The following is a 12,502-nucleotide window of genomic DNA, read 5'->3' as shown; positions in this document are numbered from 1 at the left end:
CCCCACACCAGCTCCCCATAGCACAGCCCCGCACAGCCCTAGACTGCCAGGGGAGAGCGCCTGCAGGGTGTGATGACACATCCCACCCCACGCTGACCCCACCCCTCCCTCACCCTTTGCGCTGGCCCCGTGCCCCCCCCTTCCCACCGACCTCCTCCTGGAAGAGGTTCTGGCGGCTCTTGAGTGAGCGCAGCCGGCCCTGCTTCTCCTCGTGCCGCAGCTCCTCCTCCGGATGCTGGAAGTAGATGATCAGGTCCCGCAGGCTCAGAATCATCCCGTCGATGGGCAGCGCGGCCCCGGTGCCCGCCTTGCCCTTCCCGCTCAGGCTGTCCAGGCCCCTGCCAGCACCGCGGAGGGAGGGGGTCAGCCTAGCCCCGCTGCCCAACCCTGCTCAGGGCGGATCCCACTGCTGCCACCAGCAGACAGAGGGCCAGAGCCCCCCAGCAGGGCGGGGGACGGATTTGGGGGAGCTGAGGGAGGCAGGAGACCAATCGGGAGCGGGCCCAGCAGGGGAGGGCAGCAGAGCAGTGGGACGGGGCCAGGATGGGAGGCAGAGAGAAGGGGAGCTGAGGGGGCCCAGGGGCTTTGCTGGGGAAGGAGAGGAGTCAACGAGGGGGGCAAGAGGGAGTTGTGGGAGCAGGGGGAGGGCGCTAGGGGCAGTGGCGAGAGGGTGCCTAGGAAGGGGGCCTGCTCAGGGGCAGGGGAGAGACCGCGCCCACCCCCTCCCCAGCTCTGGGGTCCCCAGAGCCACGACCTGCTCCTGCACCTCCCTGCAGACACCCAGACCCGTCACCCGCCCCCTGGGGACTGGGGGCACCAGCCAGCTGCTCAGCATGCTGGGGGGGCAAAGTGGGGGGGGGACCAGAGCATCCACCCAGCCAACTGGGGGGGGACATGGTCACTGGAGAGATCAGCTCCCTCCCAGCCAGGTCAAGCCCCCCATCTCCAACCTCTCCCTAGGTTCTGCACCCCCCAATCTCCAGTGCCCCCCAGGGTTCATCCCCCCATTTCCCAGGCCCCCCATGGGACACAGCCTCCTCCCCATGACCTTCCCCCAGGGTCCGGTCCCCCAGTATCCCAGGGTTCAATCCCTGGGCCCCAGCCCCACCTGGTGTCCCCAGATTCGGTCCCCTTCCCCCGGTGCCCTGGGGTTCAACCCCCCAGCCCCCCCGAGTTCCCCTGAGTTCAACCCCTGTGCCCCCAGGTTCGGCCCCCTCCCCCCAGTGCCCCCAGGGTTTAACCCCCAGCCCCCCCAGTGCCCCCAGGTTCGGCCCCCTCCCCCCAGAGCCCCCAGGGTTCAACCCCCAGCCCCCCCCGGTGCCCCCAGGTTCAGCCCCCTCCCCCCGGCCCACCGGACGAAGTGGCTGTAGAGGCCACTGGTGCTGTAGATGATGCGGGCGGCCTGCGATTCCTCGTGCTGGCAGCGGGTCAGGGACAGGGCGTCGTCCATGTGCCCCTCCTGGTGCAGGATGGCCTGGGGGGCGGGCAGAGCCGTGGGGTGAGCGGGGAACAGGAAACCCCCCAACCCAGCCACCCCCCCTTCCTCTGGGCAGCCCCAGGGACACCCCGCAACCCCGCCACCACCTTCCTCTGGGCAGCTCCAGGGACACCCCCCGGCGCGTCCTGCCCTCCACCTCCCTCTGGGCAGCCCCAGGGACACCCCCCGGTGCGTCCTGCCCTCCACCTCCCTCTGGGCAGCCCCAGGGACACCCCCCGGCGTGTCCTGCCCTCCACCTCCCTCTGGGCAGCCCCAGGGACACCCCCCTGGTGTGTCCTGCCCTCCACCTCCCTCTGGGCAGCCCCAGGGACACCCCCCTGGTGCGTCCTGCCCTCCACCTCCCTCTGGGCAGCCCCAGGGAACCCCGTCCCGCTGTGTCCCACCCCACACCCACCTTCCTCTTGAGCAGCCCGAGGCGCAGGGCCTTGGCGTCGGGCGCGGCGTACGTCAGCCACAGGCCGCTGGCCGCGTGCTGCACGAAGCACATGGTCTCGCCGTACTTGATCTCTGCGGCCCCCATGCCCTCCACGTCCCGCTTGGGCGCCACGTCCAGCTTCTCCTGCGGGGGGGCGAGAATGGGGAGAGGGGGCGCCGTGAGGAGATGAAGGGCACGAGGAATGTGGGGGGGATGGGGATGCTGGCCATAAAAGGACGAGCCGCAGCCCCCGACTCTCGGCTCAGCTGTCTCTGGGGGTCGCCCCACACACTGCCCCTGGGGAGTCAGCGCTGCTTGTCCTGGCACCTTGGGGCAGGCGAGGGGGCATCCAGCCGTCAGCCCCCGAGACAGACAGTCCAGCCGGCGCTGAGATGCGGCTGCCTCTGGGGTGGGGCGTGGGGGTCGTTTGTACTCCCACACTCAACGCTATGGGAGGGGAAGTGAAGGAAAATCCCAACTTCAAGACAAATGTTAAGGTTTGACCCTGCCCCGCCCCCCCCAGCATGGCTCCCCCCAGCCCCGCTCTCACCTTGGAGGCGCGGAAGCAGAAGGCCGTGGCCTTGGTGTTGGCTTTCTCGGCGTCCAACACGACCAGCCCCTTCTCCTCGGTCAGGCCCAGGTAGCGCCCGGTGGTGACGTGCCGCACCCGGAACTGCTGCCCCCATCGCATGTAGCTCCCGCTCCAGCTGCCGGGGGGCAGAGAAACCCAGCGCTAGCACCGCACATCGGCTCCGGGCCCCCAGCTCCACGGGACGCTGGGTCAGCCCAGACCCCCCCCTCCCCCCCCCTGGATGCAAGGATTGTGGCTGGATTCGAACCCGCCCCCAGTCCCCATCCGTCCAGTCCCCAACCTCCCCCAGTCCATAATTCCTCCCTCGTCCATACAGTTCCCCACCCCCTGCTCCGTACAGTCCCCCAGGTCCATAGAGTCCCCGACCCTCTGGTCCGTACAGTCCCCCCAGTCCATACATTCCCCAACCCCCTGGTCAATACAATCCCCCACCCGGCCTATACAGTCACTCACTTCCCTGTCCATTCAGTCCCCTTGGTCCATACAGTCCCCAACTCCCTGCTCTGTACAGTCCCCCAGGTTCATACAGTCCCTGACCCCCTGGTCCGTACAGTCCCCTTGGTCCATACAGTCCCCAAACCCCTGCTCTGTACAGTCCCCCAGTCTATACAGTCCCTGACCCCCTGGTCAATACAGTCCCCCTGGTCCACACAGTCTTCCCCGCTCCCCCGGCCTATACAGTCACTCACTTCCCTGCCACACAGTCCCCTTGGTCCATACAGTCCCCGATCCTACAGTCCATGCAGTCCCCCCCGCCGTCGCTGACTTCCCTGTCCATACAGTCCCTGTCCCCACCCCACATCATTCAGCACCATCATCCGAGCGTGACGCCATCGTCCCAGGCCGGCGCCCCCTTTCTCCGGGGGGGCAGGAGGGGGGAGCAGAACCTGTGATTCCCCTACCTGATGCGCAAGGGCTCCAGCCTCCAGAGGGAGCGGGCGTGGGTGCAAACGGCGCCACCCTCGTAGTTCACCACCCTGCCAACGAGAGAGGGGGAGCATTAGGGGTGTGGGGACCGAGCCAGGCCCCCCCGCATCCGTGGGAGCGCAGGCCAGATCCGGCCACCCCGGCTCACCACGGAACAGGCCGATCTCCCTAGAGACCCAGTCGGGCCCCAGCGGAGACAGGCCCTAAAGGCGCCGACGGAAACTGGGGTTTCCCCCATTGGGCCGGGCGCTGCACAGACACATAATGAGAGACGGTCCCTGCCCCGAAAAGCTTGCAAAGGGTGGGAAGGGAAACTGAGGCACAGAGAGGGCTGTGACTCGCCTGAGGCTGCCCAGCAGAGCCAGGAACAGAACCCAGGAGCCTGGCCACCCCCGTCCAGTGCTGCCCCTCCCCTGGGTCATACGACCACGTCACTCTCCATCCCCCAGACCAGGCAGGGACACCCAGGCCACACCCTTAGCTCACGCTCCCAGCGCCCAAGGCCACGGGTTCGTGCCCCGCTGAAGTGGGTGTCGAATCGTTCTCCGGACTGTACCTGCGCTCCTCCTCGCCCTGCTCGCTGGAGGAGATGGTGAGGCATTCGTCCATGTGCCCGTGGAAGAGACGCATGACATGACCTCCCGTCACGTACCCTGGCAGGAGAGGAGAAACCAGCGAATGTCAGTGCAGGGATGGGGGAGGGCCAATGACGCAGGGAACCCAGGAGTCCTGGCTCCCACCCTCCCGCTGTAACCACCAGACCCCACTTCCCTCCCAGAGCTGGGGAAAGAACCCAGGAGTCCTGGCTCCCAGCCCCCCCTGCTCTAGCCACCAGACCCCACTCCCCTCCCAGAGCTGGGATAGAACCCAGGAGTCCTGGCCCCTCTCCCTTCTCTCTCCTATCAGAGGGGCACAGAGTTGCCTCCACCCAGGGACTTGCAGCCCCCCCAGCTGCTAATGTCATGGCCGCGGGCTCAGGGGCTGCCCACAGGGCTGGCATGGGGCAGGGGATCCCGGGAGCAGGGCAGGGGGAAACTGACCTTCCTCGCAGCCCGAGCAGATGGGGTTCATGTTCCAGAGCGTCTGCATGAAGGAGGCGTCGGCCTGCAGGTCCCCGCTGGCCGTGGAGAGGTGCTGGGAGGGGGGAGAGAGACAGAAAGGCGGAGGGGGGGGGGTCGGCGGAGGGCCAGGAGAGACAGCTGCCCGCACCAGCGCGAACCCAGGAGTCCGGGCCCAGAACCACCTGCCTCTCCCACATACCTGTAGCTGGGGTCTCCTCATTGAGTCAGCAGACACACGCACGGGGGGGCTTGCACAACCATGCGCACACACACGGATGTAGCCACAAACACGCATGGGGGGCTTGCACACATATGCACACACACACGGATGTAGCCACACACATGCACAGACGGCTTGCACACCCACTCTGGTACACACACGCACGCTCCCTTGCACACATCCACACACACAACCCCTTGCACATGTGCAAATACATCCATGCCCCACATGTGTGCACACACACAACACGCATGTACACACACATATGCACACCCATGTGCACAGCCCTACTCACCAGGTAGCGCTCAGAGGAGACGCTGACCAAGATGAGGTCATCCCCGACTCGAACCTTTTCACCCTCTGACCGCTGCTTGGAGGCGGGGTGGATGATCCACCAGCAGGCTTCCCCTGGGGTCAGGGCACAGACAGAGCGTGGGTGCAACCGGCAGCCAGGGGGGCAGGGAGGGGATAGGCCCAGGGACAGCCCTGGCCCCCCTCCCAATTCGCAGTGTCCCCCCTCACTTGCTGCACCCCCTTGGGCACCGCAAAGGCTGGAACGTGGGGACCACCCTGCCCTGGACCCTCCCGCCAGCCCAGGGCACCAGGGTAGGAACCTGGCCCTACTGCAACAGGGCTGGAATTCCCCCCATGGGGGTTCCCAGCAGCTGGGAACCCCCCACCCCGCTCCGGGAACTGTGGGGACGCGGTGCCCCACTCCTCCTCCTCTCTTTAGTCTGATCACAGCCAGGCGCCGGCCGAGCCCCCTTGAGGGTTTGCCAGCTGACCATGGGGTCAGGGAGTCAGGGCTTAAGGGGCATCCGAACAGGAGCAGGGAGGCGTTGCCAACCCAGCAGGAAGGTGGCAGGCATCTGCAGCTGGCACAGGCCCCTCAGCCGGGCAAACGCGGACAAACCATGACAGGATGAATGGAAACGCTTAGTGGCTACACAGCGCTGCATGCTGGGCAGGTGGGGAAACTGAGGCACAAAGCGGGGCAGGGACTTGCCCCAGGTCACATGGTGATCTGGGTCTGAGAAGGGGTGGGGCCTACTGCTGGGAGCCAGGACTCCTGAGTTCTACCCACAGCTCTGGGCCGGGAGTGGGGTCTAGTGGTTAGAGGGGGGGGCTGGGACCAGGACTCCTGGGTTCTCTTCCCAGCTCTGGGAGGGGAGTGGGGTCTAGTGGTTAGAGTGGGGGGGCTGGGAGCCAGGAGTCCTGGGTTCTATCCCCTGCTGTGGGGGGTGGGGTCTAGGGGTTACAGCAGGGGGGCTGGGAGCCAGGACTCCAGGGTTCTATTCCCCCTGGCTTGCTGGGTGAGCTTGGACAAGTCACTGCCCCGGTATGTGCCTCAGTTTCCCCAACAGCAGTGTCTGTGCAGCACCATGCACAATCGAATCCCAGTCCATGGGCGTGGCTTCCAGGTACTACCATAATACATTTAATTAAGAGCAATGAAAATGTCCAGTATTGCAATGGGTTCTGGTCCATGGCTGGGGCTCCCAGGTGCTACCGTAATACACCTAAACAACAACCTCTGCATTGTCGGCCGTGCCTCCCCTACCTGAGGCGTCCTCCTGCAGCCCCACATCGAAGGCCAGTTTGTCCGTCAGGGAGCGGGACGTGGTCAGGCAGCTCAGATACTGTCAGGGCAGGAGGCAGTAGGGTTAGTAGGGAGTGGAGCTGGCACCGCCGGGCGTTGAGGACGTTGGAGTGGGCGCCAGGACTCCTGGGTTCCATCCCCGTCTTTCGGGGGATTTTCGTACAGGCTTGCACGAACACTGTGCGCGCCTCAGTTTCCCTGTGTGCTGCGCGTGTAACGAGGGGGTTTGTTGTTGCGCTGGACCAGGTGTGACCTCATCTGGCAGCAGGACCCTGACAACAGCCTGGAAATTGGGTACCCAGCAACTAGTGCCCGGGAGCCCCCGCCCTCTCCCCCCAGATTGGGAGCCAGCCGGGTCTGGCCAGTGGGCTGAAAACAGGCTGAGGGGAGAGGACCCCGTGACCTGCCCAGCGCGGCCGGTCTAGCCAGCAGGGGAACAAAGGCCCCGTGGCCTGTTTACCTGGGGGGAGGGATAGCTCAATGGTTTGAGCATTGGCCTGCTAAACCCAGGGTTGTGAGTTCAATCCTTGAGGGGGCCACTTGGGGATCTGGGGCAAAATCAGTACTTGGTCCTGCTAGTGAAGGCAGGGGGCTGGACTTGATGACCTTTCAAGGTCCCTTCCAGTTCTAGCAGATGGGATATCTCCATTAATTTAAATTTAAAGGACGGAGGAGGAGCTGTTGGGGGAGGGGACATAGGGGGGACAAGGAGCAGCCGGAGCCCACCTGAGCTGGGCCAGACCCAGCTGGTCGGGGCTCAGACTGGCCAGGCCCGAGGGCCCTGAGAACTGCCCGGGCTGTGTCCAGATGTTCTATAAACCTGGCGGAGAGTCAGTGCAGTCTGGAGATTGGGAGGGGGGGGGGGGGGTGTTGCTCTCTCTGGGGGGGGGGATCCAGGGGCCCAGAGCGAGGGGACTCCCTGAGGGGGCCCACGGGAAAGAGAGGCCAGCTGGAGACTCAGAGGTGCGGTCCCAGAGAGAGTGAACCCCCGAGAAGGGCGTCACTAAGGTGGCATCTCCCAGGGGCCGTACGGAGCCGAGAGCGCCCGGGGCTCGGCAGTCCGTGCGCGGAAGGGGCTCTCGACAGGCGTCCAGGCTCAGCCGGACACACTGCGGAGAGACGCGGGGCTGCGGAACAGGGCCGGAGAGCTGCCTCGGGACGGCTCACATCCGGCATTTGCTCCTGGCAGATCCGTGCTGCGCCCCATCGCCCCTTGGCATTCCCCGGGCATGGAGCGCATGACGCGGGTGTTTAAAATAGAGCCGCCCGGCCTGTGAAGCAAAACAGCCCCAGCTGTCGGCAGGATCCTGGAGGGTGAAAGGGCAGAAGGGCATTTGGGGCGGTGCCAACAGAGCCTTTGGGCACAGAAAGAAGCCAGTGGAGGAAAATGAGGCGGCGAAAGGCTGGAGCCGCTGGAGGAGCAGCACCGGAAAACGGCCCAACGGCACCACCCCCTGCGCCGGGCGAGCTGCAGAAAGGAGCGGGGTCTGCCGTGCTGGCCCGGGGAAAGGAGTGACCCCAGCCACTGGGCCCACCACCCCGGCGTCCCGCCCAGCACGGCACCCCAGCCGCTGTGCCCATCACCCCGGCGTCCCACCCAGCACGGCACTCCAGCTGCTGGGTCCACCACCCCGGCGTCCCGCCCAGCACGGCACCCCAGCCACTGGGCCCATCACCCCAGCGTCCCGCCCAGCACGCGTGCGTACCCACCCTGCACTGCACCCCAGCCGCTGGGCCCATCACCCCGGCGTCCCGCCCTGCTTTGCACTGCTCCCGCTCTGCCCCCACCCCCCCTCACTCACCATGGCGCTGTGAGAATGGCGGAGCAGGATGGCGTGGCCGTAGAGCAGGGTCCTGTGCCCACCGCCCTGTGAAGACTGGGGGGAAGCAGACAAAAGGTGGTGGCCGTCAGCGAGGGAACTCGGCGCCCGCCAAAGGACAGGTGAGACCAACGACCCGGGGAGCTGCCAGAGGGGCTAATTCCAGCATTGAGACCTGCTCAACTCATCTCACTGGGGACCAACTTACCGCTGACCTGAGCTGGATTCAGACCAGCGACTCGGGGCTCCCGGGTGCCACAGCCCATGAGCGCCGCCGCCCCCCTGCCCATAGCACCCACCCACCCTCGAACCCCGAGAATCCAGCCCCGGTTTAACAGGCCAGGACAGTGCGCGACCCGGCTGACCTGACGTGGCATCGAGCACTTGTCTCTCTCCCCAGGCACCGAGGAGTGCAGCCGGCAGCCCTGGCCTCCTCCCGATTCGCAGTCCCCCCTCTCCTGCTGCACCCCTTGGGCACCGCGAAGGCTGGAACGTGGGGACCACCCTGCCCTGGACCCTCCCGCCAGACCAGGGCACCAGGGCAGGAACCTGGCCCTACTGCGGCAAAGGTCCCATGGCTAGGCCTCATCCCATGGCGGCACAGCCCGGCAACTGGGAACCCCCCACCCTGCTCCGGGAACGGGAGGGCATCCCTCCCCCCGCCCCCCCATGAGAGCCAGTACCGCCCCTTCCCCACACTGCCACGCCCTGCAGCTGGAGTCCAGGTACGGATCTAGTCTGGCATGGGAAATGCTGGATACCAGGTGACACCCCCCTACGCCCACGGGCCCACCTGGGCCGCATGCGATTACTGTTATTACATGGCACCTGCCAACCCAACAGTATCTATCAGCACCATGAATAATAACGGCTCCAGTTCTACAGTCCAAAGGCCAGATTACTAGAGTATATACAGTCATTATTTTACGGATCATATTACTAGAATATATAAGGTCACTACTGGGCAGGCCATATTGTTAGCGCATATGTGGTCCCTATTGCATGGGCCATATTACTCGACTGTACATGGTTATTATTGTACAGGCCTTATTACTAGTGTATATATGGTGATTATTGCAAGCGCCAGTTATAGGGCCATCCCACTATGTATGATCATGATAACATGGGCCATGTCACATGGTCACTACATTGGCCCTATTACCATGTATAATCATATAATTATTATATGATTATTAAACAGGAATATTACCATATACGAGGACTGTGTTATGCCCACGTTATTGCCCGGGCCGTATTGCTGTATATGGTCAGTGTTACACAGGCCATCTCATATAGTCAATATTGCCCGGGCCGTATTGCTGTATATGGTCAGTGTTACACAGGCCATCTCATATAGTCAATATTGCCCGGGCTGTATTGAAGTAATATGATCAGTATTACGTGGGCCTGGCACGCTCCTTATTTCACAGGCACTATAATGAGTTGCTGGTCGCAAGGGCCATATTGTTGTATATGGGCATGGTACTGCTCTGTTCTATGAGCGCTCCTGCCCCCTCTGCCGTGCGCCCTCTCCACCCACGGCTAGTGGGGTAAAGAGGCTCAGAGAGACCCTGCGTCAGAAACCTCCACTCCCAGCATGCCGAGCGAGGCCATGGGGCAGACAAGATGTGCTGCCTCAGCCCACCCCCCCAGCGCTGCACAGTGCCCCACGCCGGGAGGCTCGGCCTGTTGGCATTTAGGGACCATGCGGTGAAGGGAGGGATGGTGGAGGATGGGATCAAAACAGCACCGCAACTGGGAATGGGAGGGGCTAGTGAGGGAGGCGACGGAGCGAAGGATGGAAGGGGTGTCGGGGGGCTGCCAGGAAGGAAAGGGTTACTCAGGGGAGGTGCTGGGGTTTCCACCTTGTCTGAATCGGGATCAAAGGGGAATCATGGAGGCTCCTTTGTTCCCACCACCTAACTCCACCCAGGAATCCCGAAGCCCGGCCCAAACCCGTCCACTGCGCTGCATGGTATGTGAGGGACCCCTCGCCTGGCGCTGGGATGCAGCTGCCTCTGGGGTGAGGCGTGGGGGCCATTTATACAGGGACCCTTCACCCAGTGCGGAGATACAGCAGCCTTTGGGGTGAGGAATGGGGGCTGTTTATACAGGGACCCTGTGCCCGGCTCTGAGATGCAGCTGCCTCTGTGGTGGGACAGAGGGGTTGGTTATACAGGGACCCCTCGCCCACTGCTGAGATGCACCCAGCTCTGGGGTGGGGCACAAGGGTTGGTTATAAAGTAACCCCTCGCCCACTGCTGAGATGCACCCCAGCTCTGGGGTGGGGCGCAGGGGCTAGTTATACAGGGACCCCTCACCCACTGCTGAGATGCACCCAGCTCTGGGGTGGGGCACAGGGGCTAGTTATACAGGGACTGGGAGTTAGTGCTTAGAGCAGGAGGACTGAGAGTCAGGACTCCTGGGTCCCCTTTCTAGCTTTGCCACGTACGCAGTGTGCGGACTCACAGAGGCCGTGGGGCAGCATCCGATTGGCAAAGCACTCGGGCACCCTCCGGCGGCTGGGCAAAGGGGCATGATCAGCATCGTCCTCCGGGATGCAAATCAAGGGGGCTTGTGGGAGCTTCAGGAGACAGTGTCTGCCCTGCCCCCATAGGAACGGCCCTTGGGGGGCTCTAGCCGAGTCAGCGGGGGTCCCGTTTGGCCACCCTAGCTCCCAAGGGGGCACTCTGTTCTCCAGAGCGGCTGCCGGGGGGAGCAGGTGGGAACCCCAGCAGATGCACGTGGGAGATGGGTGGGGGGGTGTTTAGGAAGGGGGGGGTCACTGCAGTGAAATCAGCACATACCCACTTGTCCAAGTCGACACCCTAGAGCGTCGGCAGAGAAGCAAAGGAGAGAGAAAGGGAGAAGAGAAGAGATGAACCGACCGCCTGCCTGGGGGGGGCTGGCTGGGACCCCCATCCAGGGCACTGCAGACCCCCCTCCCAGTTCCGCCTCTGCATGAGCAAAGGGCACAGGATAACCCACGGGCCGAGGGTGAGGGGACAAGGGAGGACAGTCAACAGAGCTGCCTGGGCCAAGCCTTTTCCTCCCAACTCGCCGGCGGCCTGGGGAACTCCCCACCACTAGACATTCCTGTGCTCGGCAGGGTTACCGAAAAGGCGGGGCCCAGCCAGACAGAGAGAATGGAGAGGGGGCCCAGAGGAGCCAGGGGGCCTCGGAGGGCTGCTCGTCATGGGGGTCAGGAGGGAACGTCCCACAGGGCAGGGGTTCTGGGCCATTCCTCAGAAGCAGCCGATGACGGGACCCTGGGCTGGATGGGCCCCTGGTTCTGCTCCAGCTCGTTCTACTCAGCCCCGAGCCTCGCCCTGCATTTCCCTTCCCTGATCGCTTCGTTTCCCCTTCCCCAGCCCCCCACTACCCCCCCCATCTCCCCACACTGCCCTCCAGCATCCGCTGTACACCCTAGGGAGACCCAGACACCTGTGGGGCCGACGGGCACAGCCATGGGATGGGGCGAGGGCCTCCTCTTTCACCCCCGGCAATGCCCCCCCCCATGTCTCCCTGTGCTCACCTCGCTGCCCACCTCCATGGTGTTCGCCAGCATCTCCTGCAGGGCGCGGACGGAGAGCGACTGCTCCAGGATGAAGCAGCAGATAGCCAGGTCCGGGGGGACATTCTGTGGGGAGAGGGGAACAGGGTCAGAGAGGGTTCTGCCATTCCCCAGGGGGGACCAGACATGCGGCCCTGGAGCCACGACCCCAAGGGGAGATGTGGGGGAAGCCAGAGAGGACTGGAGGTGATGTGTGTGTCATAGCCCCCGCACTGCAGCAGCCCAGGGGGATTCTACCCACAGGGGCTGATGCTTGGGGCAGAGGAAGGGGCTGAGGGAGCTGGGATTCTGGCTGCAAAGGGGGGTGGGAGATGGGGAGGGGTTCAGGCTGCAGGTTCGCTCCCCCCCCTGGCCTGGGGCCCAATGAGGACGGGGGGGAGGACGAGGCACCGGGGGCTCACCTGGGCGTTGGAGGTCGACTCCAGGAAGCAGAGGCGGTTGCCGAAGCCCTCGGCCGCCAGGCACAGCTTGAGTTGCTCCTTGAGGATGGTGGCAGAGCACTGCAGGACGACTTCATCCTCCTGGGGCAGGGAGACAAGGGGGGGGGGGGGGCGGCGCAGGACTCCTGGGTTCTATTCCAGGCTCAAGGAGGGGAGGAGGGGACTAGTGATTAGAGCAGGGGAGAGGTTGGGAGCCAGGACGCCTGGGTTCTATCCCAGATTCTGCCACTGGGACGAACCCCTCCGTGCCCCTGTCCCCCACCCTGTAACATGGGAAGGGCCTCGACGGGGGTGTGTATGACTGGGGCTGGGGGTGGGTTACAGGGCCGCGGGGGGGGGGGGGGGGGGGGGGGGG

At 64.5% G+C, this 12,502-nt stretch overlaps 1 protein-coding gene across 1 annotated transcript in view; it reads right to left on the bottom strand.

Moving 5' to 3' along the window:
• The window catches only part of RYR1 (ryanodine receptor 1), a gene marked incomplete at its 5' end in the record, with an annotated part of 95,427 nt that extends 83,226 nt beyond the window's left edge, over positions 1–12,201 (bottom strand). The window contains 12 exon segments of the mRNA XM_034792717.1: positions 152–338; positions 1,353–1,474; positions 1,893–2,057; positions 2,464–2,620; positions 3,408–3,482; positions 3,989–4,085; positions 4,473–4,566; positions 5,009–5,121; positions 6,275–6,353; positions 8,116–8,190; positions 11,669–11,773; positions 12,109–12,201. Of these exon segments, the coding sequence (XP_034648608.1) occupies positions 152–338; positions 1,353–1,474; positions 1,893–2,057; positions 2,464–2,620; positions 3,408–3,482; positions 3,989–4,085; positions 4,473–4,566; positions 5,009–5,121; positions 6,275–6,353; positions 8,116–8,190; positions 11,669–11,773; positions 12,109–12,201 (1,362 nt within the window).
• Positions 12,202–12,502: the final 301 nt, after the last annotated feature.

This window comes from Trachemys scripta, chromosome 16, assembly GCF_013100865.1.
Source record: "Trachemys scripta elegans isolate TJP31775 chromosome 16, CAS_Tse_1.0, whole genome shotgun sequence".
NCBI lineage: Eukaryota > Metazoa > Chordata > Testudines > Emydidae > Trachemys > Trachemys scripta.
This window is presented reverse-complemented; position numbering and strand designations above follow the sequence as displayed.